Below are 27,687 nucleotides of genomic sequence, written 5' to 3'. Positions count from 1 at the left end.
TGGGCCAGGAAGATCCCCAGGAGTAACAGTAACGGACAGAGAAGACTGGGGTCACAGAGTCAGACACAACTGAGCTCACACACAACAGGAATGGACACAGTAGGTGTCTAACCACAGTGGGTCCCTTGAGGGTTGCGGTAGAGGGGGCCCTATCCCTACCATGGTGACGGTGGTCATGCCAGAGTGCTCCTGAGGCATGAACTTGACTGTAGTGCCTGCTGCCTGGCCTTCCTAGGTTACAATCTGTTTTTCCATATGCAGGTTACCAGGCTTCCTGTCAGCTCTATACCCTTTGATCCCCATTAAATTGCTCACAATGTCTGTTGTTTGTAACAAAGTACTCCAACTTAGAAACAGGTTTGTTGTTTCTAAAGCATCACCTGATCATAGTTGTCAGGGCTGCTTCCTACGTTATGAAACCATCTGAAAAGCTGAGCCCAACAGCCTGGAGCAGAGGAAGCCGAGCTGCAGGTGATGCTTTTCCCCTAAGCTCCCACCTGTGACACAGTCACGTCGATGCTCTCATCGAGGATGCCAGCTGGAACAGGTCATGGCACAGCCACACCTACCAGGGCTTCCTCTCCAGCTACCTTTGCTCTGCCACTCATGCCATACTTTGTAAGGATTGCATCACTGCCAAAGCTCCCTGCCATCCTTCTCATAGTGGTCCATACCACTGCTCTGGCTTTAGCCCTCCTCATCCGCATCACAGCGAACCTTCCCTCTTCCAGCCAGCTGAGGCTCCAGCTACTTCCTGCTAGACTGAAGGCTATTGGCTTGGTTCCAGGTGGAGGCAGGTTTTTCGTCCCTGCAGCCCCCAAACCCCCTCTCTCCAGCACTGAGTCCCTCCTGCAGGCCTCACACACCTAGGAAGGCTCAGGCCCTCAGACCCTTCCAGCCCCACCCCTCCCTCACCTTCCTCATCTCTCCTGGTGGCCTCCTCTTCTCTTCCTCGCTCAAACCAGATTTCCCCTTGTGATTTGGCCCCTTCCCTTTTGCTTTAAAGATTTTTTCCTGCATTCCTAACTATCACTTATCTTCAGGGCCTTCCCTTTTGTTTCAGGGGAAGTAGCAGTTTTTGCAAAACTAATCCTTCTACCTGTCATCTTTCCAGCCTCCTCCAGATTCATTCCAAATACTCTACAAACACAGAAAAGACTTGGTCCCTGCCCCACTCAAGGTCACAGCATAAACAGAGAGACAAAATTATGCATAAATATTTGTCATAAGGGGAAAAAAAATACAATTATAACAGAACTACAAACTCTAAAGCTGAGACACATACAAGGTGCTTTGGAAGCAGAAAGCAAAGTTGGGGTGGGGAGGGAGGGAAGGTTTCACAGAGGAGGAGACCTGTGAACTCTGATTAGAGGGTGAGGAAGAGTTCGCTAGGTAGACATGGGGAAGGCATTCCAGGCAGAGGGAAACCAGGAGCAGAGGCACGAATGTATGAACGTTCAAAATCTGTGTGGGGCTGATAAAGAATCTGATGTGGCCGGAACAGTGGGTGGACGTGAGGCTAGGAAACTGGAGAAGCAAAGGAACTAGAATTTACTGAGTGACTGCCTACAATGAGGGAGACCCAGGTTCGATCCCTGGGTTGGGAAGATCCTCTGGAGAAGGAAATGGCAACCCACTCCAGTACTCTTGGCTGGAAAATTCTATGGATGGAGGAGGGTGGTAGGCTATAGACCATGGGGTCGCAAAGAGTCAGACACAACTGAGCGATTTCACTTCACTTCACTTCACCTACCACATACTAAGCACATGCCCAGCAGTAATCCATCTATCTCATCTAAACCTAAAGTAACCCTGTGAGCTGAGTATATTATTGTCTCCATTTTACAGAGCAATAAATTCAGGCTATTGGGTGATCATTGAAAGGTTTAATAGTTGAACCAAGGGAGTGATAGGTATAGATTTGTATTTTATAAGGATGCCTCTTGATCCTATAATTATCAGTGAAAAATAAAAACAGTCTAAGCAGACTTCATCCCACCCCTGTGAAGTTGAGATATCACTGGAGAAAACACCTAACATTCATATATTCAACAAGTATCTAGCAAGTACCTACTATGTGGTAGGATAATACAGTTTCGGAGAATTCAGCAGCAGACAAGACAGAGGGGTGTGGATGCTGACCCAGCTTTGGTGGGACCAGCTTTCGTTACAGTATCGGGCACATTCCAGATGTTGTGGAATGAATGCATGTTCCCTCCTTTAGTTATGTCTTTAGTGTTTAGCAAGATTCAAAGTTCAGCACATTGCCAAAAAAGAAAAAAATTCTGTTTAACACATAAGCACATCGGTAGAAAAAAAGAACTCTTTAATTTCTTCCCTCTAGATACCTAAATTAATTTCTCCCTCTAGATACCTAAAACTCCACCTTGAGTCTGCAACTGGTTTCACTTTCTCTCTCTGTCCCATCCCCTTGGTCTTGCCTTCTCCCTTCCCTACCCCCAGGTTCTGGTTCAAGATACCAAGCAAAGAATTCCCTCTTTTATTTGGTTGTTCTTTTAAGGGAATAAAGGTGGCTCTAAGAAACAACCTCAGATATGCAGATGACACCACCCTTATGACAGAAAGTGAAGAAGAACTAAAGAGCTGCCTGATGAAAGTGAAACAGGAGAGTGAAAAAGTTGTCTTAAAACTCAACATTCAGAAAACTAAGATCATGGCATCCAGTCCCATCACTTCATGGCAAATAGATGGAGAAACAGTGGAAATAGTAGCAGACTTTATTTTGGGGGGCTCCAAAATCACCGCAGATGGTGACTGCAGCCATGAAATTAAAAGATGCTTACTCTTTGGAAGGAATGACCAACCTAGACAGCATATTAAAAAGCAGAGACATTACTTTGCCAACAAAGGTCCGTCTAGTCAAAGCTATGGTGTTTCCAGTCATCATGTATGGATGTGAGAGTTGGACTATAAAGAAAGCTGAGTGCCGAAGAATTGATGCTTTTGAACTGTGGTGTTGGAGAAGACTCTCCAGAGTCCCTTGGACTGCAGGGAGATCCAACCAGTCCATCCTAAAGGAGATCAGTCCTGGGTGTTCATTGGAAGGACTGATGTTGAAGCTGAAATTCCAATAGTTTGGCCACCTGAAGCAAAGAGCTGACTCACCTGAAAAGACCCTGATGCTGGGAAAGATTGAAGGCAGGAGGAGAAGGGGATGACAGAGGATGAGATGCTTGGATGGCATCACTGACTCAATCGACATGAGTTTGGGTAAACTCCGGGAGTTGGTGATGGACAGGGAGGCCTGGTGTGCTGCAGTCCATGGGGTTGCAAAGAGTCAGACACGACTGAGCAACTGAACTGAACTGAAACTGAAGAAGCCCTTTAGGTCCAACAGATAGCAATTAAGGAAATAAAATGGGAAAACACCCCGCCTTAACTCTACTCCAGAGTGAGACACCTAAAAGGCAAAACTTTTAGGGCCACTTGGAGTCCACGCAGGTCAAATTTCTGGGACACAGAACAGGTGGAGTGGAGGGAGAGCATTTCTGGCAGGACCAACAGAAAGTGTCCAGCACACTTTCCATCTCATCCTGCTTTCTTCTGTTTTCTAACTCACAGTCTAAATGATCTTTCTGAAGCATGAATCTGGGGAGTGGGGAGAGGAGGGGCTTAGATGAAGAGAATCAAAAAGTACAAACTTCCAGTTATATACGATAACAAGTACTGGGGATATAATATACTACTTGATCAATATAATTAACACTGTTGTATGTTATATATGAAAGTTGTTAATGAGAGTAAATCCTGAGTTTTCACCACATGGAAAAGGAATTTTTCTTTTTTTAAAATAATTTTATATGAGATGAGGAATGTTCCCTGATTTTATTGTGGTAATCATTTCATGATTTCTTATTTGTTTGTTTAGTCATTCAGTCTTGTCTGACTCTTTTGCAACCCCATGGACTGTAGCCTGCCAAACTCCTCTGTTCATGGGATTTCCCAGGCAAGAAGACTGGAGTGGATTGTCATTTCCTTTTCCAGGGGATCTTCCCGACTCAAGGATTAAACACACATCTCCTGCATTGGCAGGCCGATTCTCTACCATCGAGCCACCAGGGAAGCCTCTTTCATGATGGATTTAAGTCAAAACACTATGCCATACACCTGAAATTTATAGTGTTGTATGTCAATTATATCTCAATAAAACTGCAAAAAAAATACAGCATGAATCTAAAATATACTAATAAAAGACAAACTTTTCTCTGCTAGTATTGATCACCTTTTACAATATAAATAGCATGTCTTATTCTAGTCTGTTCTTCTCATCTCATCAAAAAAGTCCTTCTGCAATTATTGTTGCTGAGAGGAAGGGACAGTTTGGGAATTTGGGATGAACATGTACACACTTTCATTCCCTGGTGGCTCAGACGGTAAAGAACCTGCCTGCAATGAGGGAGACACAGTTCGATCCCTGGGTCCAGAAGACCCCCTGGGGAAGAGAATGGCTACCCACTCCAGTATCCTTGCCTGGAGAATTGCATGGAGAGAGGAGCCTGGTGGGCTACAGTCCATGGGGTTGCAAAGAGTCAGACATGACTGAGCAGCTAACACACACACGTACACACTGCTATATTTAAATGGATAACCAACAAGGACCTACTCTATAGTACATGAAACTCTGCTCAGTGTTATGTGGCAGCCTGGATGGGAGCGGGGTTTGGGGGAGAATGGATATGTGTATATGTATGGCTGAGTCCCTTCACTGTTCCCCTGAAACTATCACAACATTATTAATCAGCTCTACCCCAATACAAAATAAAAAGTAAAAAAAAACAAACCCTTCTGCTACTTTCACTTTTTTTGGACCAGGTATCCCAGAAGGAGGGACTCATGGCCCTTCTCCTGGAAGAGTGGGAAGGAGTGAAACCCTCATTTTGTCATAAAAAATGGATGGACAGTCAGTTCAGTTCAGTTCATTTGCTCAGTCATGTCCGACTCTTTGCGACCCCATGAACTGCAGCACGCCAGGCCTCCCTGTCCATCACCAACTCCTGGAGTTTACACAAACTCATGTTCATTGAGTCGGTGATGCCATCCAACCATCTTATCCTCTGTCGTCCCCTTCTTCACCTGCCTTCAATCTTTCCCAGCATCAGGGTCTTTTCAAATGAGTCAGCCCTTTGTATCAGGTGGCCAAAGTATTGGAGTTTCAGCTTCAGCCTCAGTCCTTCCAATGAACCCTCAAGACTGATCTCCTTTAGGGTGGACTGATTGGATCCCCTTGCAGTCCAAGGGACTCTGGAGAGTCTTCTCCAACACCACAATTCAAAAGCATCAATTCTTCAGCACTCAGCTTTCCTTATAGTCCAACTCTCACATCCATACATGATGACTGGAAAAGCCATAGCCTTGACGAGACGGACCTTTATTGGCAAAGTAATGTCTCTGCTTTTTAATATGCTGTCTAGGTTGGTCATAACTTTCCTTCCAAAGAGTAAGCATCTTTTAATTTCATGGCTGCAGTCACCATCCGCAGTGATTTTGGAGCCCCCCAAAAAATAAAGTCTGCCACTGTTTCCACTGTTTCTCCATCTATTTGCCATGAAGTGATGGGACCAGATGCCATGATCTTAGTTTTCTGAATGTTGAGTTTTAAGCCAACTTTTTCACCTCCTTTCACTTTCATCAAGAGGCTCTTTAGTTCTTTTTCACTTTCTGTCATAAGGGTGGTGTCATCAGCATATCTGAGGTTATTGATATTTCTCCCAGCAATCTTGATTCCAGCTGTGCTTCATCCAGCCCAGTGTTTCTCATGATGTATTCTGCATATAATTTAAATAAGCAGTGTGACAGTATACAGCCTTGACATACTCCTTTTCCTATTTGGAACCAGTCTGTTGTTCCTTGTCCGGTTCTAACTGTTGCTTCTTGACCTGCATACAGATTTCTCAAGACGCAGGTCAGGTGGTCTGGTCTGGATGGACAGTAACACTGACCAAACTGAAAAATTTGCCTCAGCTTTGTTCTGGATGTTCAATTGCTCTCCTATAAAATATGTATTGGGTTTCCCTGGTGGCTCAGTGGTAAAACAACCGCCTGCCAATGTAGGAGATGCAGGTTTAATCCCTGGGTTGGGAAGATCCACTGGAGGAGGAAATGGCAACCCACTCAAGTATTCCTGCCTAGGAAAACCCATGGACAGAGGAGCCTGGTGGGCTACAATCCATGGGGTTGCAAAAGAGTCAGACACAGCTGAGCAACTGAACACCACCAATAAAATATGTATTAGAAAGCCTGAGAGGGAGGGTGAGAGTTGGAGGACACTGGGATTCAGGGCTGGAGCTTCAAATTCACCTGTCTTTAGATTCGAATTTGGCCAAGAGGGACAATGGATTTTGTACTAACATCACTGTCTAGTTCTTCTGAACCCAAACTAGCTGGCAACAAGAGGTGGGGCACTAAGGATCAGTGTCTTTTCATGTGAAATAAGAACAAAGAATGGAGGGGTACAATTCCTCAATTATTCTGAAAACAGGGGGGAAAAAAAAACTTTCCTTAGAAGAGAGTACTGTGATGGGAGCAGAAGAAAAACTCAGCGGGAATAAAGACTGACTTCCGCTGGTTTGGACAGAAACAGATATGACATGGGTTTAGTTCCTTCATCTTAAAGGAGGATAGGATTCTATACCAATCCACCAGGGACTGACTGATTTGTTCTCTAGAATGGTCACTGTTCCACAGTTCTTTGTTTTCTAGACTTTCGGCTCTCTGCTACCTCCATCCCTGAGAGGAGCCAAAGGCCAAGTCTCCTGGGACTGTAATGTGGCTGAGTGACCACCAGGGGGCAAACCAAGACTACTAAGCTCTCCCCACAAGCCCTTCCCCTCAGTTTCCATGGAGTCAAATTCAGCTGGAATCCGCTTTAAAAATCATCCAAGGCTTTTGATCAAACATCTTTCTTTACAGGCAAGAAAGCCAAGGTCTAAAAAAGAGAAATCATTTGTCAAGACCACGTAGTGAATTAATGGTGACGTTGGAACCAGAAACCAAGTGTACTGGCTATTCCAGTGTTACACCGGTTCTACCACATCAAGCTTTCTTCTGTCTCACATGTTATTCTAGAATACTCTGGTTTTTAGTAATATATTTTCCATAAAAACGACTTGTCTCTCTAGTTAGATTGTAAGTCCTTGGGGCCAGGGACCATGGTTTTCCCAGCACTGGATATCTTCTCCTTCAGAACCTAGCATATGGCTCTGTAGACAACCCATGCCCAATACCAGATGCAGGATTTCAACAGACATTGTGAAACTGCTCTGTGGTGGGCCAAGCCATGGTTCCCGAGAACACAGCTGCTGCTAAGTCACTAAGTCACTTCAGTCGTGTCCGACTCTGTGTGACCCCATAGATGGCAGCCCACCAGGCTCCCCCGTCCCTGGGATTCTCCAGGCAAGAACACTGGAGTGGGGTGCCATTTCCTTCTCCAATGCATGAAAGTGAAAAGTGAAAGTGAAGTCGCTCAGTCGTGTCCGACTCTTAGCGACCCCATGGACTGCAGCCTACCAGGCTCCTCTGTCCATGGGATTTTCCAGGCAAGGGTACTGGGGTGGGTGCCATTGCCTTCTCCGCCTGAGAACACAGAGATGGAAACAAATGACTATAATTCAGGAGGTGAGGTTTTTTTGGTGTGGTTTTTTTTTTTTATGCCACACTGTGATCTTAGTTATCTCACCAGGGATTGAACTCACTCATGCTCCCTGCATTGGGAGCACACAGTCTTAACCACTGGACCACCAGGGAAGTCACAGGAGGTGAGTTTTTAACAGTGGTGTAGACAGAGTGCTGTGGAAGAAGAAGAAGAGGAAGTGACTAATTACCTGGATGGGATACAAAACTGAGTTCTAAAGGAAGAATGAGAACTCATCAAAGACAGGAAACGGGAATTCTGAATAGAAGAAATGGTAGAATAAGCCAACATATGGAGGCATGATAAGCTACCCTCTCCAGTATTCTTGGATTCCCTTGTGGCTCAGCTGGTAAAGAATCCGCCTGCAATACAGGAGACCTAGTTTTGATCCCTGGCTTGAGAAAATCCCCTGGAGAAAGGAAAGGCTACCCACTTCAGTATTCTGGCCTGGAGAATTCCATGGACTGTATAGTCCATGGGGTCGCAAAGAGTCAGACACAACGGAGCGACTTTCACTTTCACTTTCATAGAGGAATGAAGGCATGGTGTGTCCGGTGAAAACGATTGGTTCTGAGTAGCCAGAGGGTAGTAAAGAAGCTTGAGGTCAGCTGCAAAGCTGGTGTCTACTCGTTCACTTTTCATTCTACAGACAGTAAGTACCCTCCAAGTGCCGTGCAGCCCTGTTGTACATAATGATGGTTGTGACATGATAATAAAAGTAAGGTCAGTAATAATAATGATGAAAATACAAGTGTGGCTTAATTCCAAGGATTTGGTGTCTTGAATTTAGGGTTCATTCCTCATGGGAATCAGATAATCCAGATAAATATTCTATCCTTCATTTATCAAAAACATATTCAGTAAGCCCTTTGTATGTGCTCAGCACTGTTCTATGAACTAGGAATATAACAGTGACCAAGAATTGAGGTCCAGGCTATTATAGAGTTGTCATTGCTCATGGGGGAGGCAGGTAATAAACAAATGAAATGCCTTGCAGATAATGATGTGACACAAAGGAAGTAAAAGAAGGCAATATGACAGAAAATAACTGAAGGGGGACATCATTAGATAGGTTGCACAAAGGACACCTTACTGAGGAAGTGACATTTGAGCCGAATGAACTGTCTGCTGGGGGGAAAGCTGAGGGAAGAACATCCCAAGGAGGAGAAATCTCCAGGGCAAAGATCCTGTGGCATGTACAGGCAGCCTGGTGTACCCAGGGACAGAAAAAACTACTCGAGCCTAGCAGGCACCAGCAGGATGGTCTAAAGTCAGAGGGCAGGCAGAGGCCAGGTCATGGAAGGGTGTTCAAAATGTGGCAAAGGGTTTAGATTTTACTCTAAATGCAATGAAGACTTTTGAAGCAAGAAAGTGATGTTGAATGATTTACACTTTTGAAAGCTAGCTCTGATGGTTCCTCACTCTACCTGTGGGTGGATACAGTGCCTGCCACTGTCTGGCTGTGGAATCCAAAGTCATGTAGCGCTGTTTACTGGTACTCTAGCTTCATCTTCACAGACCTATGGAAGGAAGTCTCTGAGGACAAACTGCTTTTTGAAAGTCCCTCTGAGCCTGGGGGAGGCAGGAACAGAAGGTCCATTCTCCTTGCTGCTTGGTGAGTGATGATGCTGGCAGTGAAGGAGGCCTCTGGTCAGTTGCTAAGCTTAGGACCTGGATGAAGGATGCTCCCACTCCACGCCTTCCATTAAAGATACTTTGTCCCCACTCAGCGTCCCTCCTGAGGGCTCTGTGAAATTAAGAGCTGTGTGTTCCTTCATCCTGCTTTCCTCACACCTCCTCCCTCAATCACTGTGTGCAGGCTATCCTGGGAAGAGACATAAGGAGGAAAAAAGAACTTAGGAATATTCACATAGCTACATAAGTACCCATACAAATAAATATGGATGGGGCCAGGGACCATGTTTTTCCCAGCACAGTATATCTTTTTTCATTCTAAAAGCAATTTATTTAGACTAACTATATGCACAATATCTGGAGATCCAAATGAACATGTCCTAAAATAACTATAGTTTTTTTTTAAGCATCAAAGCTATTTATTTATTATTTTTGTGGTTGTGTTGCCTGGCATGTGGGATCTTAGTTCCCCAACCAGGGATTGAATCTGCACCTCCTGCGCCAGAAGTGTGGAGTCTTAACCACCGGACTGCCAGGGAAGTCTGAACAGTAGGTCTTAAATGATTTTTACATGGATGAATAACTCTGAGTTGACTGAAGGGTAGAAATGGAATGGGGATTGTTCACTTTACAACAACATCAACTTTAACAGCTCTTTTAAATAAGACTCTCCTCTTAATGTATCTAAATTGGATACAACTTTCAAGAGTCAATTAGTTCACCTTTCTAGGACATCAAGTAAAGACAGTGTACTGGAACTAGCTTATAAGTGCTCTGGAGAAAGTGAAAGTTGCTCAGTCCTGTCCGACTCTTTGCAACCTCATGGACTGTAGAGTGGGCTTCCCTTGTGGCTCAACTGGTAAAGAATCCGCTTGCAATGAGGGATACCTGGGTTCGATCCCTGGGTTGGGAAGATTCCCTGGAGAAGGGAAAGGCTACACACTCTAATATTCTGGCCTGGAAAATTCCATGGGCTCGATAGTCCATGGGGTCACAGAGTTGGACACTACTGAGCAACTTTCGGATACACAGAACTATAGATTCTCGAGGCACAGCCTTTCCCTTACTCCAGGGGATCTTCCCAACCCAGAGATCGAACCCAGGTCTCCCTCACTGCAAGCAGATTCTTTACCAGTTGAGCCACAAGGGACGTCCAAGAGAACTGGAGTGGGTAGGCTATCCCTTCTCCAGTGGATCTTCCCGACCCAGGAAATGAACCAGGGTCTCCTGCATTGGAGGTGGATTCTTTACCAGCTGAGCTATCAGGGAAGCTGGAGAGCCCAATGGTAAATTTTCAGCAATTTTCCAAGCTGCTTGTTAAAGCAGATCATTACTAAACATTAAATTAATAAATTTACAATTAAATGTTATACTTAAAACATTCAAATTCTTGCCTCCTAATTAGTTTACTGCATTTTATTATCAGTGTTTTTGAAGTTATTTACATGTACCTGTAAGATGGAAATACTGCATAATTGTGTCCTGCTCTTTGTCACAACCCCATATTCAATGATTCCATTTGTAGCCTGAAATTGGCCCTGATGGGAATATTTATACCATGGGAATTGGCAAATGCTCTAAACCAGGGCTTTTTTTCCCCTGGAGAACTGACTGTTAAACATTTATCAGCATACCTCAGGTGTAGTATGTACTATGTAGTCATCTTATATTAACTCGCATATGGTGAATCTGCTTTTAGAATCTTACTTACAGAACTAAATGGACTGAGTTCAGAAAACTTACCTTGACACTGAAATAAGCAAGCAGCCTGCAGTCCAGGAAGCCTGTTGGCCACAAATAACAAGTCACAAGAGGACTATTTGAAAGAATAAGAATGTTGTTCAACAAACCTTTCTTTAGCAGTTACTATGTACAAAGATGTATGCTAACGGCTAAGGAAAATATTAGATAAATAACAGTGTATGTTCTCCTTTTAGAGGAGATGACAAAAAACCTTTGGTGATACAATGTGATAAGTGCCATAATGGAGATACAGAAGCATGGGGGAAAGAAGGTCATCAGAGAGACTTCAGTGAGAACCTGGACTATAAGCATCAGTGTCTTCTCTGGCTCTCCACTGTGTTCCTAGCACCTTGCACAGTGCCTGACACAGGGTTGGTTATCAATAACTGTTGGATGAATGCAGGAGTTTACCTCGATCCTGGAAAAATAAGACAAACAGATAAGAGTGGGGAGAGGCAGGGTGTTTGAAAAACACAGGGACTTCCTTAGTGATCCAGTGACTAAGACTCCGCATTCTCAATGCTGGGGGCCCAGGTTCAATCCCTGGTCATGGAACTAGATCCCACAGGCTGCAGCTAAGAGCTCACACGCCGCACCTACAGATCCCCTGTGTCGCAACTAAGACTCGGCACAGCCAAAAAAAAAAAACCAAATAATTAAAAAAAAAAGAAAAAACATAATGTGCAGAGACCTGGGTAGGGGAGGGAAGGGGAAGAGCTCAGCATCTTTCAAGAGAGAGAAAGTTTAAATCTAATGTGGCGTGAGGGGTCCAGGGGCTAGAAACTGGTAAGGAGGAGTGTACAGAAAAGGAGTTCTCTGCCTCAAACCTCTGTAGAGCTCTAAAAAGACCAAAGCAGTTGGCTTGCTCTGTGCAGCCCTGAGGTCAGCGTTAGGAGCAATGTGGGGAATCTCAGAGAAATCAGATTTAGTTAGAGAACTTTCTAACAGATTTGTCCGAAAGTGCAATGGGCAGACTAGGAAGGCGGTGAGTACAAGTTCTCTAAGAGTGTAGCAGACAGGTGGCAGACAAACTTAGTGCAACAGATTGCTATGGGTAGATAGTTTGTTTTTTATTTTTTCCTGACTAGATTTTGGAAGAATTTATCAAATCTCCTTTTTAAAAGAGTATTAGATAATATATGGGCTTCCCAGGTGGCACAGTGGTAAAGAGTCTGCCTGCCAAGGCAGACCACACAGGAGACATGAGTTTAGTCTCTGGGTGGGGAAGATGCCCTGGAGAAGGAAATAGCAACCCACTCCAGAGTGGGTTTCCAGGCAATTTTCTTGCCTGGAAAATTCCATGGACAGAGAAGCTTGGCTGACTATAGTCCATGGGGTCTCAAAGAGTCAGACACGACTGAGCAACTGAGCACAGAGAATATATGGACAACCATCATGAACAGCATTTCTACAAAGACACAGAAACTTTCCTCAAGGGCTTCTTTCTTTTTTTTTTTTCTTCTTTTTGCTGTTTTTATTTATTTATTTTCTGGCTGTACTGAGAGGCATGTGGGATCTCGGTCCCCAAGCAGGGATCGAACCTGTATCTCCTGCACTGGAAGTGCAGAGTCTTAACTGCTGGACCACCGGAAGTTCCAAAGGCTTGTTTCTTATGTTGATCGTTGAGAACAATAGGGGTGCTGAAGGGTCTCCAATGAGAAAGTAAATATCTTTTCAAGTCATTGAGGTCTTCACTCCATCATGAAGCAGTTATCTATTCAGTATCTTTGTGTATCAGGGACTTTGCTAAATTCTGAAAATATAGATATAAAAGGAAAAAAAAAAAAAACCCTGCCCTCAGAGTGCAGGGTGGAAAGGCAAATATTTACACTTCAATAGTTAAAATACCATTTGCTACCAGAAATTTGCTTTGCTTAGGGGATGCAGGGAAGCCCTGAAAGAGAAATGACTTGGAGCTGACTTTAGAAAAGTAAAACAGAATTCACTACATGAAGGAAGAGAAAGAGTCCAGACAGAAGGGAAACATAGACGAAACTATGGAGATTAGAAAATGCATGGACAGGTGGGGAGGTGAGTGGTTGGTGAAAGTACAGAGTAGGTGGCAGTAAGAGCCAAAATGCGTGTGGCCTTGAATCCAATGCTAACAATTTTGGATTGTAATCTGTTAACAATTGGAAGTCGATAATGTTTTATCCTGTTATTTATTTAATACACTTTTTATTTTGAAAGAATTTTAGACTGACAGAAAAGTTGCAAAGGTAGTACAGAGTCTTTATCTAAGAACCATGGGTCTTTCACCCAATTTCACCCAGTGTTATCACGTTATAGAGCCATGGTACCTTCATCAAGACTAAGAAACCAATGTTTGCACATGACTATAAACTAATAGACTTTATTTACCAGTTTTTCCACTCATGTCCTTTTACTATCCCAGAATCGAAGCCAGGATATCACATTGCACTTAATGTTTGTTTTTTTTTTTCTTTTTACTTCCAATAATGGGTTTTAAATGGGAAGATGATGTGATCAGGTTTGTCAGTAGGAATAATCAACATAATTTTTATGGCAAGTATGAAGAAAATAGATTGGAGGTGCCCACACTAGGGGCGGAAGACTTGCTAAAAGACTACTAGAGAAGTCCAGTAAGAGATGATGATGGCCTGAATTCTGAGGACATTAAGGATGGAGAGGTGTGTTGACACCTTTTTGATCTCATGCTAGAGACCTTTCCTGAAGTAGAATGGATAGGATATAGGGGAGGGGAATCTCAATCCACCTCCTTTATCTGAGATGAATCTATGTATATAGCAGACTTTAAACAAAGATGGAGAAAGGAAAAGATCTCTGTCCAGATCCTTGGGATGAGATAATTTCTTCAGTTAAACACTAAACTTAACTCTGAGTGCCCTGAAAGCCTAAGCAAGAAGGGAAGCATGATGACATTTCCTTCTCCAGAGGATCTTCCCCACCCAAGGATCTCATCATCTGTTAAAACAAAGCATACTCAAGGGAGAGGAAGTGGCCAGGTTGGAGAAGAAGAAATTAAGCCTGGAGGGCACCAGGGGCAGATCATGTTTGTCTCTGATTCAGAGGGCTCTGGGGGAGGTTCTGCTTCTTTTATTTATTTTTTTAAGATTTCATTGATGTGGACCATGTTTTAAGTCTTTATTGAATTTGTTATAATATTGCTTCTGTTTTAGGTTTTGATTCTTTGGCTACAAGGTATGTAGGATCTTAGCTTCCAAACCAACTATTGAACCTGCACCCTTCCCACCCCCACCCCTACACGCACTGGAAGGCAAAGTCCTAACTATTGGACTGCCAGGGAGGTCCCCCAGAAGCTCTGTTTCGGGGAACACTGGTTCCTCCAGCACTCTCTGTTCTTGGAGAGCATCAACTGGCAACACAGGAGGTGGGGACCCCAGCCTTACCCCAGGAAGTTATCTTTACAGACACAGTCAGAAGTGTTTCAACCTGGAAATGTGATTCCCTGCCAGAGTGGGATGTGATTCAACATCCCTTCTGTCTCATCTCTTACTCTTCCTAGTCTGCTCCCCTCCAACATTTACTGAATTTCCAGCAACTCTGCAAGAAGTTCCTCTGCGGATGAAGTTGAGGTCCAAAATGGGGATGAATGAACTTACCCAAGACATCCAAGCAAGCTAGGGAGAGAGCCAGGACAGGGGCCCTGTCCTTTTGAGTTCAGAGTTTGAGCGTTTCTTGTCTGGACAGAGCTGGTGGTTCTCTTCTTGGGTCCTATTAATTCATACACTCATTTCATTAATTTCATTAAATCATACCACGAGGTATGGGGCAGCAAGGCTGGGCTGAGGTGGGGGGCTCCAGGCCCTTGCCCCCACCCCCACCCCATCACTTTCAGGTAAGAAAGACAATGCTTCGACCTAAAGCCCTTACTCAAGAGGATTGAGTATGACCAACCCTCTCAGAAAGGTTCAGGCCCTGCCTGCAGAGGCAAAGGAAAGACTGTGTCCTGCTTCTGGAATGCCAGGGTGGGGTGGGAGGGAGCAGAAGACTCGCAGAGGAAGGGCCGAGGATCCTGCATGGTGCCTCTGGATTCGGGGATAACTGGTCAGAGCATTCCAAGCGACTGGAATTGGGACCCCTTCTTTTTGAGATCTGAGTGCTTTGACGTTCATTATCTCATCCCACGTGAGAAACAATTGTGGGAAGACATTAAAAACATTAAAAGGTACTTAAGATACTAAGATCCCCATTTTAGCAAGGGGATCTGGGAAACAGACTCAGGTGGAGTGGCCAAGTGCACAGACAATTAAGAACAGCAAGTGTCCCGATTTCATCCAGAGGCGGGGTTCTGTGCAAGCACCGTCGAGCTTCCTCACCTGAGCGCCTCTCGGTTCCGCAGCCCGCTTCGCCTCTCCGACCCCGACATCTCTCCCTTCCCCACCCGAAATTTTCTAACAGGGTTCGGTCCTCCTGGGCTCGGGGCGCCGCGGGGAGTCAGGGGTTAAAACCCGTGGCCCGGGTGGCTCCTTCCCCCTCCCCAGCCCCCTCGCCTCCTCTCGGCGCGGCGCCTGGAGCGTCTGTCCCAGAGACCGGCACGAGAGAGGAGGGGGAAAGTGGGCCTGTTTCTCGGGTGGCCAATCCACCGAGCCCGCGGTGCCCCAGAGGAGGCGCCAGGGCTAGGCCAGCGCCAGGCCGGGGCTGCCTGCTTCCCGCGGCAAAGTACAAATGCGCCCGAGCGCGGCGCCTGGCGCCCTTGGCGTGCACAGCCGGCCCGCGCGCAGCCTCCCCCCGTGGCCGCCGCGCCGTCGCCGCCGCGGGTACCGCCGCGCCGCCGGGCTCCAGGACCCGGCAGCCCGACCCCGAGTTCTGCGAGCAGGGGGCGCCGGCCGCTGCTAGCCCGCACGCCCGGAGCAGCCCGCCGGTCCCGCGCGCCTGGCCCAACGCTGCGCGCTCGGCGGACTGTGGTCCTCCCTCTCCCGTCTTTCTTCTCCTCCCCTCCCTCTCACCTTCCCCTTTACTTTAATTGCTTTCCCCTCTTGCATACCGTCCTGCATCCCTCCAACTCTTTCCCTCCGTTTGCTTTCCACCTTCCTCCTATTCCCACCTTGGACCTCCCTTTTTGTCCTCACCACCTTCTTCTCAACCCTTCTCTGAATCTCTAACCCTAACCCTCTCCGGGTCTGCGGATTGCGCTGTGCCCCTGGGCGTCAGTGTCCCCCTCATCTCACTTTCCCCCAAGTCCCCGCCCGGCTCAGCGCCTGAGGGCCTGGCCCTGGGGAAGAAGGATGGTTCCCGAGGTAAGGGTCCTCTCCTCCTTGCTGGGACTCGCGCTGCTCTGGTTCCCCTTGGACTCCCACGCACGAGCCCGTAAGTAGCGGAGTGGGTGTGCTGGGTGGCAGAAGAGGGTACCCCCGGGATGTGCTGGAAAGTGCCAGGACTTGGAACCCCAGACTGTTCTGCCAGCCATCCAGGGAGCACCTGTGCCGGGAGGGTGGAGGAGGGTGGAGGCTTCTCTGCGGACCAGTTCGGGCTGACCAGACTGGGGGAGGGGGGACTGGGCAAGACTCAGAGCCGAGGGGGCTGCGGCCACGGACCCCGAGGGTGAGGGAGCTGAGAACAGTGGGGGAGAGGGCAGGGCGCCGTGCTTTTTCTGGAGGAGCGGGGGTGCTTATTCCTAGCAGGGAGTCCGGCATATTTGGCGGCAAGGATGTGATGATGAAGAGGCTATTGCATTTAAAGAGAGCTGGTGGAAAGAAAGAAGAGTTAACTAGGATAACTTTCCCATTGCTTTTCTCTTTTGAGGCTTACAACACTCCGGTCAGGTGGGTATTACCATTTGCATTTTACAGATGAGAAAACTTAGACTGAGAGAGGAAACTCGCTCACGTTGACAGAGCTAGTGAGCCATCCAAAGCCAGAACTCTTCAGTTCCCAATCTGATGCTTTTCCCCCTGGTCCCACAGCATCTGGAAGGAACTCTGATTTTGAGCTGTGACATTGGGAGGCAGCAGGGCACAGGGAGATAGACCAGGGTCTTCATTATCCCAGATCTGCTGACTACCAGCTGGTAGGAGGCAGATATGTCTCTGAGCCTCAGTTTCCTAATCTATAAAATGGGAGTGAAAATCCAAGGACTGTTCTGAGGATTAAATTGAAGAAAACATGGAAAGCAACCAGCACCAGCAACTAGCTGGTCCATGGTAGGTTCTCAAAAAACACATTCCCTAATTCATGTTTTTCCACTCGTACACAGTGTAACCTCAGTCAGTTGATATCAGTGCTCTGAACCTCAATTTCCTCACTCTTTCCACAATAGGCTGGTGGTGGATCTCCTACCCATCTTCTGACCATCTCTTGGAAAGCTGGGAGGGTGAAGAACAAAACCAAAGATTCTCTTAAAAAGAAAAAAGCATCTTAGTTCAAATGCAGACATACCCAGTAAAGAAACCAAGGCCCAGTACGGGCAGTGGTCCACCCCAGGTTACACAGGGCACAGCCTGGGATGAAACCCCATTTTCCCAGCCTAGAGCACGTTCCTCTCCACAGCTCAGCTCCTCCATCTCTGCCTTCTTTTACACATGACTTTCTGGAGCCAGCATTACTGGATATTGTTTCATTCCTATCTCTGATCATCAGGGCAGGCTGCATGTCTGTTTGTCTCTGGGCGGCCACCAGCATGAGATTCACAGAAGTCCTTAGTAACAAGTCCTGAAAAGAGCCCAGTGTTAGTTCAAGTCCTGACTCTGCCCCTTAGTAGTTGTGTGGCTTTTCGTAAGTGACAACGTCTCTGAGCCTCACTTTCTGCATCTAAGACACACACTCACCTGAAGGCTTCTTGGGAGGATTAGAGATGACTGGTAAGTGCCCAGCACAATGCCTACTGCTCTGTCAGTGTCTCCTCCTCCTCCTTGAGGCCTGGAGGTTTCCTCCCAACACTTTCTTGTTGCTTCTTAAAAGAGAATTAGCACAGGATGCCCTTAATGCCTGCCGCCCTTGGCACATGGCTCTTAACCCCCAGATTTCATTGCCCTGGATGCATCTTAGAAAGATGGCCTAGAATCATCTTTATGTAGATTGCTCACATCCTACCCACAGCTCTCCTCCTTGCCTCCCAGAGCCTGTCAGCCCTCTACAAGCCTAGCTTAGGTCACACCTCTTCCAGAAAACTCTCCCTGCCATCTGATCCACTCTGATCTTCCCTCCTCTGTGCTTCCACTCTTCGGGCCATATTTCTCACTAGGTGCTGCCAGTATTCCATCTCTCCTAGACTTGAGCTTAGTTACCGACATGCAAGAAAAACCTTGGAGCAGAATTGTTGAGTTAAGGTGATGTGGAGGTAGTCAAAGGGGTGTAAGATGCTGTGGTTTCAAAGCTGAAAGAACTTTTGAAAGTCACCTGTTTCTACCCCTCAGTGTGCCATTCCTCACAGTTAAACTGAAGCCCAGAAAGAGCGAGTGACTTGTCCAAGGTCACACAGCAAATTTGTTAAAGAAAAGAACGGAGACCTGGACCCTAGTCCCAGATTTAACACTTACTGGTTGTGTGAATTAGGACAAACCATTTCCTTCTTTGAGCCTCATTCTGTGTAATGCTAATAACCTATGAATCTAGAAACAACCCTATAGTCATTTGCTAAGGTCTTGTCTGAAGATCTCCTGTGAAGGCCCTCGTCTTAGTTCAGTAAGTTTAGTTAGTAAGATCTGGGGCCTGTTATAAGTAAGAAATCTGGTGACATCTCAGGTGCTTTCAGAAGGGGTACTCACAGAAATTCTCAAACCCTGTGGTGTCTGATTCCTGAGGTGGCCCAGTCCTGCAGAATGTGTAGGGCCTGTGAACATGTATGGCAGCTTGCTCCTTAGTTTAAAGTGCAAGGGTATTCAAGCAAAAGTTATTCTATCCTTGGCTCTATTTCCAGCCACAGATTGAGCCTTGATCCCAGCCCAAACTGAGTCTCAACTCCAGCCACAGACTGACTCTAATCCTCAGACACTACTATGGATCAAGCCCCATTTCCATTCCCACCTAGAGCCCTTAGCCAGGGTGGGCCCCTAATCTGGTCACTGACCAGTACAGTCCCAGGCTGAGCCACATGTGTGTATAACGTCAGTCACTCTGGGCACCTGTCCCCACCTCTGTCTGTGGAATGAGAACCTGCCCCGTACCTTGACTCCCTCTCCAGTGCTCTTCCTCCTCTGCCAGCTCCTCTCCTTCGCGCTCTTCCTCACTAACTGTGCCCCCTCTCCTAACCGCCCCCTGCTTTAAGATGTACAGCTGTTATGTTTTCTCATCTCTCCCTCCATCCAGTCCTGACTTCAGGAGAGAGTCGATTATCAGGTAAAACCACCAGCTCTTCTACCTCCAAGGTTTTTGTATTCCATGGAAATCAAAGTTTTTGGTCCCAAGTGACAAAACCCCAGACCCCAGAAGCAGGGTGGGGGCAGGAAAGGAGCTTCCACGCTATGACATGGTACGGGTGGAATCGGAAGGTCAGGGCTCCAGTCCTGGCTCTGCCTCCAGTTCCAACTGTGACCCACGGCAGGTTGCCTTTCTCTGCCCCTGAGTTTTCCCAGCTGTAGAGCAAGATGGTGGGAGTCAAATAGATAATCATTGAGGACTTTTCCAGCTTTAACATCCCATGATTCTAAGACCCAAAGATGCTATTGCCTTGGTTCAGGGTCCACTCTGGCCTTTGGAAAAGGGAGTTGGGGGAGTGTGGGTCTTCAGCCTGGTACCCTTGCCCTCCGGGAGGAGTGGATATTCAGACAGCCACTGTTGGTGGATATTCAGACACCAACAGAAAGGGCCTAGAGGGCCTGGGACAGTGGGTGCAGAGGGCTGACATCTGGCTCCAGTCAGATCCCTCTCTGCCTCTCGGGAGGTTCTGCACCTCTCTCTCCCACCAGTAGAGGTCTCTGTCTCACTCACTCGCTTGCAGGCCGCTGAGCGGAGCCGGGCAGCAGCTGTGCCGTTGCTCCAGCTGTTGCACCTGTTCCAGGGCTGGCCTCTCAAGTTCCCCCAGCCGCCGACCATGGCACCAGGCTCTGGGAGAGAGACTGTGAATCCCCTGGACTCCCAAATGAGAGAACTGGTGTGTGAGCCGTGCTGCTGGGAGGTGCAGTACAGAGATCGTTGCAGGCGTCCCTCTGCCTCTGGGCAGGATCTCATCCAGAGAAGCCTGTTTCATACTCTGTTACCCATGCTTATAGTCAAGGTTCTTCCTTTATCTCAGCTGAATCCTTCTGTTTGCACTTTAAAGCCATTTCTTCTGATCCTGTCCGTTAGGGGATGGGCATTCCTATAAGAAGCCCCCACCCACCTGGATCTGAAAACTGGCATTGGCGTTCATGCTGGCAAAAATCAATTATCTTAGACCAGGCTCAGGCCGTCTCTGAGACTGTGTCCACATCTGTAAAATAGGGGACTGGACATAATCTCTCAATCCCTAACTTTCTAAGATTTTGTGTGTTAGTCACTCAGTTGTGTCTGACTCTTTGCAACCCCATGGACTGTAGCCTGCCAGGCTTCTCTGTCCATGGAACTTTCCAGGCAAGAATACTGGAGTGGGTTGCCATTTCCTTCTCCTTCTAAGATTTTTTTGAATCTATAAATGTGTTAATACATGTCCATGGAAGAAGAGAAGGTAAATAGCTTCTTTTCCACCCACTGACCCTTGCCAGGCAACTGAGCTGTCTTTCCTGGTTTGCTGACTCTCTCCTTTGAGGTCCTTCTATGCTCCTAGGCATCTGTCATGTGCCAGATAAGAATTCAGGTTCAGAGAAGCCAGGGTCCTTTCCCTAGACTGCACAGCTCATCCACTGAAGAGCTGAGGTTTTTACTTCTGATACCCTTAGGAGGCCTCCCTCATTGAGTGCCAGTACCCAGCACAGAGCTTATGTCTCAGAGAGGAGCAAGTTTGTTGGTGTGAAAGGGAACTATAAATAAATAAACTACAGCAGAGTGGGCCTGAGGGAAGAGATGTAAACATTCTCACATCCCCATGCAGGCTGGCTCACTCAGGTTTCCTGAGTTCTTGCAGGCTGGGGTCAGACCAGCCACAGTTCCAGCCCCAGGTCCACCTGGTGCCCTTCTCTAGGTCTCATCCTACCTGTTCTGCAGCCCAGAATATTCTTGTTGTCTTTTCTGCCTCCTCTTGGAAGAATTCCCAGCAACACTACCCACTCCTGACTACCCCTTAAGAGATCTTAAGGGACCATGAGAGTCTCAAGGCAAACTATGGGATAACCTTGGATGAGACAGCTTGGGAATTTAGACTTACATGTGAAGATCATGAAATCACTCAGCCTCATATCTTCCTGGGCTCCTGCTTTTTTGTAAACAATGTTTGGTGAATAGTTTAGGAGTTCAGATAATGGGAACTGGAAAGGGGAGGTCCAGGGCCAATTTCTGTTAGGCGGCAAGGCCAAAGTGCCCAAAGAGATTTGGCTCTTCTGTCACATGATGAAGTTCTCTTTTGGTTGAAGCAGGAGGTTTCCAAGATGAGTGACCAGCAATCGCCTCCTCCTCCAAAACCTCCCTTAACTCCATTCTTTCATCACATATTCATTTACCAAGCATTGGCTCTGTGTAGGCTCTGCACAGAACACTGGGGATAGAGAAATGAATGCCATTGGCCCTTGCTCTCAAGAAACTCACAGTTCAGTACAGAAGAGAAGTCCATTCAAAAAGTACTTCTAACCTAGTATGATGCAAATTGTGACAGAGGGCTGAACTCAGTCTGTAGGATCACCGGAAAGGACTGGCAAGTGGCCTGGGAGTTTGGGATGGCTTCACAGGATGGCATCTAAATGGGCTTTGGAGGATGAGGAGTTGGTCCAACACTGGAGATGGGGAATCACATTCCAGGTGAAGAAAGATCATGGGTAAAGGTACAGAAGCATGAAGGAGTGAGAGTGGGGGCTGGGTGGGGATGGGAAGAGTGAGAAGTTTAGCAAGAGGATGTGAGGCTTAAAAAAGGGCCACCACAGAGAGTTCTGCAGGAAAAGCAGGAGCCTGCTCATCATAGGGTGGAGTGACATGATAACACTGTGACAGATACCAGAGTCTGTCTGATAAACATAGCTACCTTGAATTCAGATTAGGTCAACAAAGTTCAATCATCAGGTAAAGAGGTTCGGCTTTGCCCTAGCCAACTGGGTGTTTCCTGCAGGGAGGGGAACCAGCAGCCAACACACCCCAGTCACCTTCCGGGGACTACATGGACCACAGTCACTCTCACCCCATGCCTTTGCATGCAGCTTCTACTCTGCCCGACTCCACCTTGTTAACTCCTTCAAGCTCCAGTTCAGGCATCTGCTCAGGGAAGACTTCCCCGAAGATCCCATGTTTCCTCTGTCAGCATTTGTCTGACTGTATGTATTATATTTATCTGTCTTCTTCATTTGGAGAAGGCAATGGCACCCCACTCCAGTACTCTTGCCTGGAAAATCCCATGGAAGGAGGAGCCTGGTAGGCTGCAGTCCATGGGGTTGCTAAGAGTCGGACACGACTGAGTGACTTTACTTTCACTTTTCATTTTCATACACTGGAGAAGAAAATGGCAACCCACTCCACTGTTCTTGCCTGGAGAATCCCAGGGACGGGGGAGCCTGGTGGGCTGCCGTCTATGGGGTTGCACAGAGTCGGACACGACTGAAGTGACTTAGCAGCAGCAGCAGTCTTCTTCATTGAGCTGCAAACTCCTTGAGGGTGGGCACTAGGTCTTATTTAGGCATGTACTAGGTCCATGGGCATATATAACTTGATATACAAAATGTCCAGTACATGAATTCAGGAACCAATGTTACTATTACTAATGATAATAAAACATCAAAATTAATGATAACATTTGCTGCCTATGTGCTAAGAACCCCACATTCACTTAGTTATTCAGGCCTGAAACCTCAGTCCCATCCTTGACTGCCCCTTCACCCTCTCTACCCACATCAGTGTGTCTGAAAACCTACCCACGGTACCTAGTAAGTAGTCCTCAAATCTGTATTTCTGTCTCCCAGCACTGCATCTGCCTTGCTCCAGGCCAGCACGATCTCAGAAGAGATGACTGTAACAGCCTCCTGTGGTCTCTCTGCCTCCAACCTTGAGACCTAGAAGGTTTGACCTTAGTGGCAGGTGCCATGATGTTCTGGGTACCTGGGGGCTGCCCATAGGATTCTGGGAGTAAGAAGACTACTATGAGAAACAGAAATTGTTAGGGAAATTTGGGATCAGCAACAAGGTCTGCTTTGTCTCTTTGTTTTTAGCATACCATTTGGCTGAGCATCTAATATGTGACAGGCATTAGTCATATTATATATGTTATTTGACTTAATTTTGCAATAACCCCCAAAAGGTCAAGATTATTACTCGACCATTTGACAAATATGGAAACTGGGGCCTGAAGTGTTTAAATAGCTTGTCTAAATGCAAGCTAAATGGTTGCAAATACAAGCCAAATTCAATTGGAACCCCAGCCTATCTGACTCTGACATCAGAGTTTGGGGACTATACACACACTGGGTGAGGGGGATGAGACCTGTTCCTGTTTTTCTCTGTCTCTCTAAAGCCTAGAACAGCTCCAATCATCCTCCTCAAACAAAAACTTCCTCCACTAATGTCTTCCTGGATTAGACATCACTGCTGGGGTCATTAACTGCTAAAGTCCCCTGAGAGAAAGTGCAATTGGTCCGTAAGTTGGAGAAACAGATGATGGGTGGTTGGAGATGTGGTGGTGGGGTGCCAGAGCCAGAGTGGGAAGACCACAGAGTACCACAGAAAGGGGAAGAGAAGGGAGGGGATGTGAGAAGCAGACTTTGCCTCCTTCTCCGTGTCTCTCAGGATCGGCGGCACTGGGTGCCTGGGCCTCATCCTAGCCTGTTTGGAGCCCCTGCGAGTCTAGGTATACAGAACCATCAACACATCCTGAATCATGGAAGCTTGAAATGATCAAATCTTAGAATCACAACATCATGCAGTTCTAGAAGCTTTGTTGTCTCATGATATGTAGGCTCTCAGCAGCTTGGAATTCTCAAATCTTAAGTCTGAGAAACTTAGAACCTTGGAGTCTTAGAATGTTGACATCATGGATTCATAAAGTATCTGTACAGAAAACCTGTGAAGATCAGAGTTCATGCCCACTCCTTATTTTGAAGATGGGAAAGTGAGGCCCAGAGAAGGGAAGCAAGGGTCTTTGCTCAACATCACACAGTGAATTCGTGGCATAAGGAGCTAGAGCCCCTACCAGCCAAGTGCAAGGATGGGGCGAGTGCCAGAGCTGCATGGCGGAGGCAGCCTGCAGTCTTGCCAGTTCCTCCTCCTGCCTGGTTTTGGCGTGGCCTTGGGCACTCACCTCCCTAGAAGAGGGAGCTCCAGGCAATGCCACCCTTCCTTGTGCTTCTCACCTTGGAGGGCGTGGTGGGGTGGGGATTGTGGCTCCTGGGGTTGAGGGACAGTTTGCCAGGACCCCCATATTCTTAGCTGCTGCCAGGTCCATCAGTGGGGAGAAGGGGCCTCCTGACCTGGGCATGAGCTGATGTATTCTCTCTGTCTTCACACTCTGAGCAGGCGCGGGGAGGGAGTGGGGGTGCCAGCTGGCACAAGGGTCAGGCTGCAGGGCTGTCCCAGGGAAGGTGGGACAGGATTTCTTCAACAGCAAGGCTAAGTCCTAAGGCCTCAGCAGTGTTGCAATTGCGCCCTTTCCTGGTCGGGGGAGGGGACTGAGGAAGAAAGACATTATTCAATCCTTGGAGAGTTGGGCTGGCTCTGACAAGCACCCCAGCTGGGCCTGTGTCCTGCCCTCTCTGCCAGCGGAGGCTGAGAGATAAACACTGTTCATTTGATACGGGCCAGCCGGGGCCTTGCTGGGAATGGGATCTGCTGTCTGATCCCCCCTCTACTTTGTGGGGCTGAGGAGCAGATGGGGAGTAAACCAAGCCATGGTCCTCAGTGGCCCCCGAAGCACAGACCCTGAGGGCATCATGGCCATGGCCTCAAATCTTTGTTCTGGGAAACCCAAGTGGCACAACAGAAGCAGTGCGGGAAGCCAAGGAGGCTGGTCTCAGCTTCTCACAAAGGCAACTTTCTAAAGGTTAAGAATGGCCCTTAAAAAAAAAAAAAAAAATGGCCCTTAACTCCTGTCCTCCATCCCAGCCCACCCTCAACGTGGAGGGGGAATTCCTATCTTGAGGGTGAGCTGCTCCTGCTACTATACTGTTTTCGATGCTCTGTGATTCTGCAGAGTTTAAGTGTCTAAGAGAATGATTCAGGAAGTGTGAGACTCTAGAAAGTGTACAGGACAGAGGCATGGAGAGCAACCTCTAGATTCTAGATTAATAGAGGACCAAGAAAAAAAAATTTGGGAAAGGGGGATGGTGGCCAGTGGAGACAAGAAACTTCGAGGCCCTGAGTTTGAGCAAAAAAACCATAGCAGGTGAGGTGAACTGAAGGGAAGTCTGCTTGGGAGCATGGGGTCCTGGGTTCAAATCGATAGCTGGGTGGCCTCAGGCAAGTCAGCTTGGTCTTTGCAGCTCCTCAGTTTTCTCATCTAATTTTCTTACAATTAACAATTGTAACAATCCCAATGACCCTGCGAAACTGCCTTATCCTCTTAAATCTGGAACAGATGATAATGTCCATCCAGCAGGGTCATTGTTACCATAATTGTCATAATTATAGCATTCAACTATGTGTCAGGAACTGGGCTAAGTGAGCGTTTTCCAAGCATTATCTAATTTAATTGTCAAAACATTGATGCTAATAAGATAAGTAATTTATATAAATAGAATGTCATCGATAAACATTGGTTCCTTTCTCCAAATTTCAATCTCATTTAATTTAGTATGTCTTTACAGACACTTAGCTTGTGCTGGGCCTTCCAGATTCCCCCCTAAAAGAGCTTAGATTATTCTTTATGTAATGGAGAGTTTTTTGTAGAATGATAGCATCCCTTCTCTGTTGTAAAAATCATGAGGTACCCGTATGCAGGAGGGTTGGCAAGGGATAAGGCCAAAGGCTGAGGGGCAGGGCAAGGAGGTCTCAACCCCTGACATGGAGCCCTGACCTGGGGCTGGGTGCAGAGCTAGTAAGCGGTGAGGACACGAGTATTCCAGACAGAGCTCAAAAGACTGGGCAACTGACTGGCTATGAAAGGACAGAGGGTGGAGGTCTCAAGAAATCAGGATTGCAGGAGAGATACCTAACCCACATAAGGAAATAAACTATTTCAATCATTCTTAAAAAGCATTCATCTACATGTTGACAACATATCAGTTGTTTGTATCAGTTGTAAATCATTTGTAAATATCAGTTGTAAATCATTACAAAAATAATCAATTGATGTGCAGTCACAGTACCATTGACCATTTTTATGGATATTTTAAAAGTCAGTTTTGTAACAACCTTTCACCAGGCAGCACTTTGTTTTCCTGATTCAAGCACCTAAGGATCAGAGCTCAGTGAGTATGTATAGGGACACAGCATAGTATGAAAGCAGGGAGCTGCTTTCAGTAGTTTTATTCAAGAGATACATCACGTGGCCCAGAGAGAGAGAGAGAGAGTGTGTGTGTGTGTGTGTGTGTGTGTTTAGGCAGGTGAGCAGCAGGGGGCAAGAGAGAGGATGGTGCAGAGATGTAGTAAATAAATAAGCAAAATGGGACAGAGGAAGTGGAAGCAAGAGTGACTATGGGAGCAGGAGCACTGCCCTGAGAGTCAAGAGGCTCCGGGTGTCATCCTTGCTTGATGACTGACTTACTGTGTGTCCTAAGAGGTATAGTTTGGCCTCTCTGGGCCTCAGATTATTCATCTAATTATAATAACTAACATTTCTACCACAATTTAAATCTGTAAAAAGCATGTTCACTGCTTGATCCCCTAACCACTCTGTGAGAGAAGTGTCGAAGTTCGCAGAAGGCCAGTGACATGCCCACAGTCACAGCCAGTCAAGCTGATATGGAAACTCAGTCATTCTGGCTCCCTGACTAGGAGAGCATGTCCTGTGGATTCTCTTTTGCTGGAGTGTCCAGATGACATCCTTCCTAGAGTCAGAAAGAAGGAGGGATGAAGCAGGGACTCCGGGCTGGAGCCTCCTGGGACTCACAAAGCACTGGTTGGTTTGCCAGGCCCAGACATGTTCTGCCTTTTCCATGGGAAGAGATACGCCCCCGGCGAGAGCTGGCATCCCTACCTGGAGCCTCAGGGCCTGATGTACTGCCTTCGCTGCACTTGCTCCGAGGTAGGTTCCTCTGGCCTCCTGTGACAGGTATGTCTGGGAGATCCCCAGGGAAGGCACCCTGGAGGGAAAGAGGACAGCCTGACTTTGGAGTGGGGGGTACTCTGGAACCAGGCCCCCATAGAACTGTGGTCTATCAGTAGCAACTGAGGGGCTTGGGGCCACACCACTTCACTACTGACTATCTCAGGCATGGGCATAGATGCCTACTGTGGGCCTCCTAGAGATAAATCGCACAGTGGATCAGTGGCTGGGCTGGGATGAGGACACGAACCTACCCTCTCTCACCCAGCCTTCTTTCCTGCTGCCACCAGCCTCCCGTGCCCACGCAGCAGAAGGCAGAGTCTTCCTGACCTGACTCCCTAATCCTTCCTTTCCTCCTGCTTCCTCCTCCAGCGGCCTTTCTTGCTGCCCAGCCTTAGGCTGCATTTCCCAATGCCGCTGGTCTAAATGTTTATTCTTTGCAACTTTGCTCAAATGCCACCTCCACCAA

The 27,687-nt window shown here is 47.1% G+C and overlaps 1 protein-coding gene across 3 annotated transcripts in view; it reads left to right on the top strand.

Moving 5' to 3' along the window:
• Nucleotides 1–15,564: 15,564 nt before the first annotated feature.
• CHRDL2 (chordin like 2) overlaps nt 15,565–27,687 on the top strand; it is a 34,512-nt gene continuing 22,389 nt past the window's right edge. For all 3 annotated transcript variants that reach the window (XM_043907055.1, XM_043907065.1, XM_043907046.1), the window contains exons 1-2: nt 15,565–16,342; nt 27,085–27,197. In XM_043907055.1, the coding sequence (XP_043762990.1) occupies nt 16,261–16,342; nt 27,085–27,197 (195 nt within the window). In that variant the 5' untranslated portion in view covers nt 15,565–16,260. The remainder of the gene's footprint in view (nt 16,343–27,084; nt 27,198–27,687) is intronic.

This window comes from Cervus elaphus, chromosome 1 (assembly GCF_910594005.1).
Source record: "Cervus elaphus chromosome 1, mCerEla1.1, whole genome shotgun sequence".
Classification (NCBI taxonomy): domain Eukaryota; kingdom Metazoa; phylum Chordata; class Mammalia; order Artiodactyla; family Cervidae; genus Cervus; species Cervus elaphus.
The sequence above is the reverse complement of the archived record's forward strand: the minus strand, read 5'-3'. Positions and strand labels throughout refer to the sequence as shown.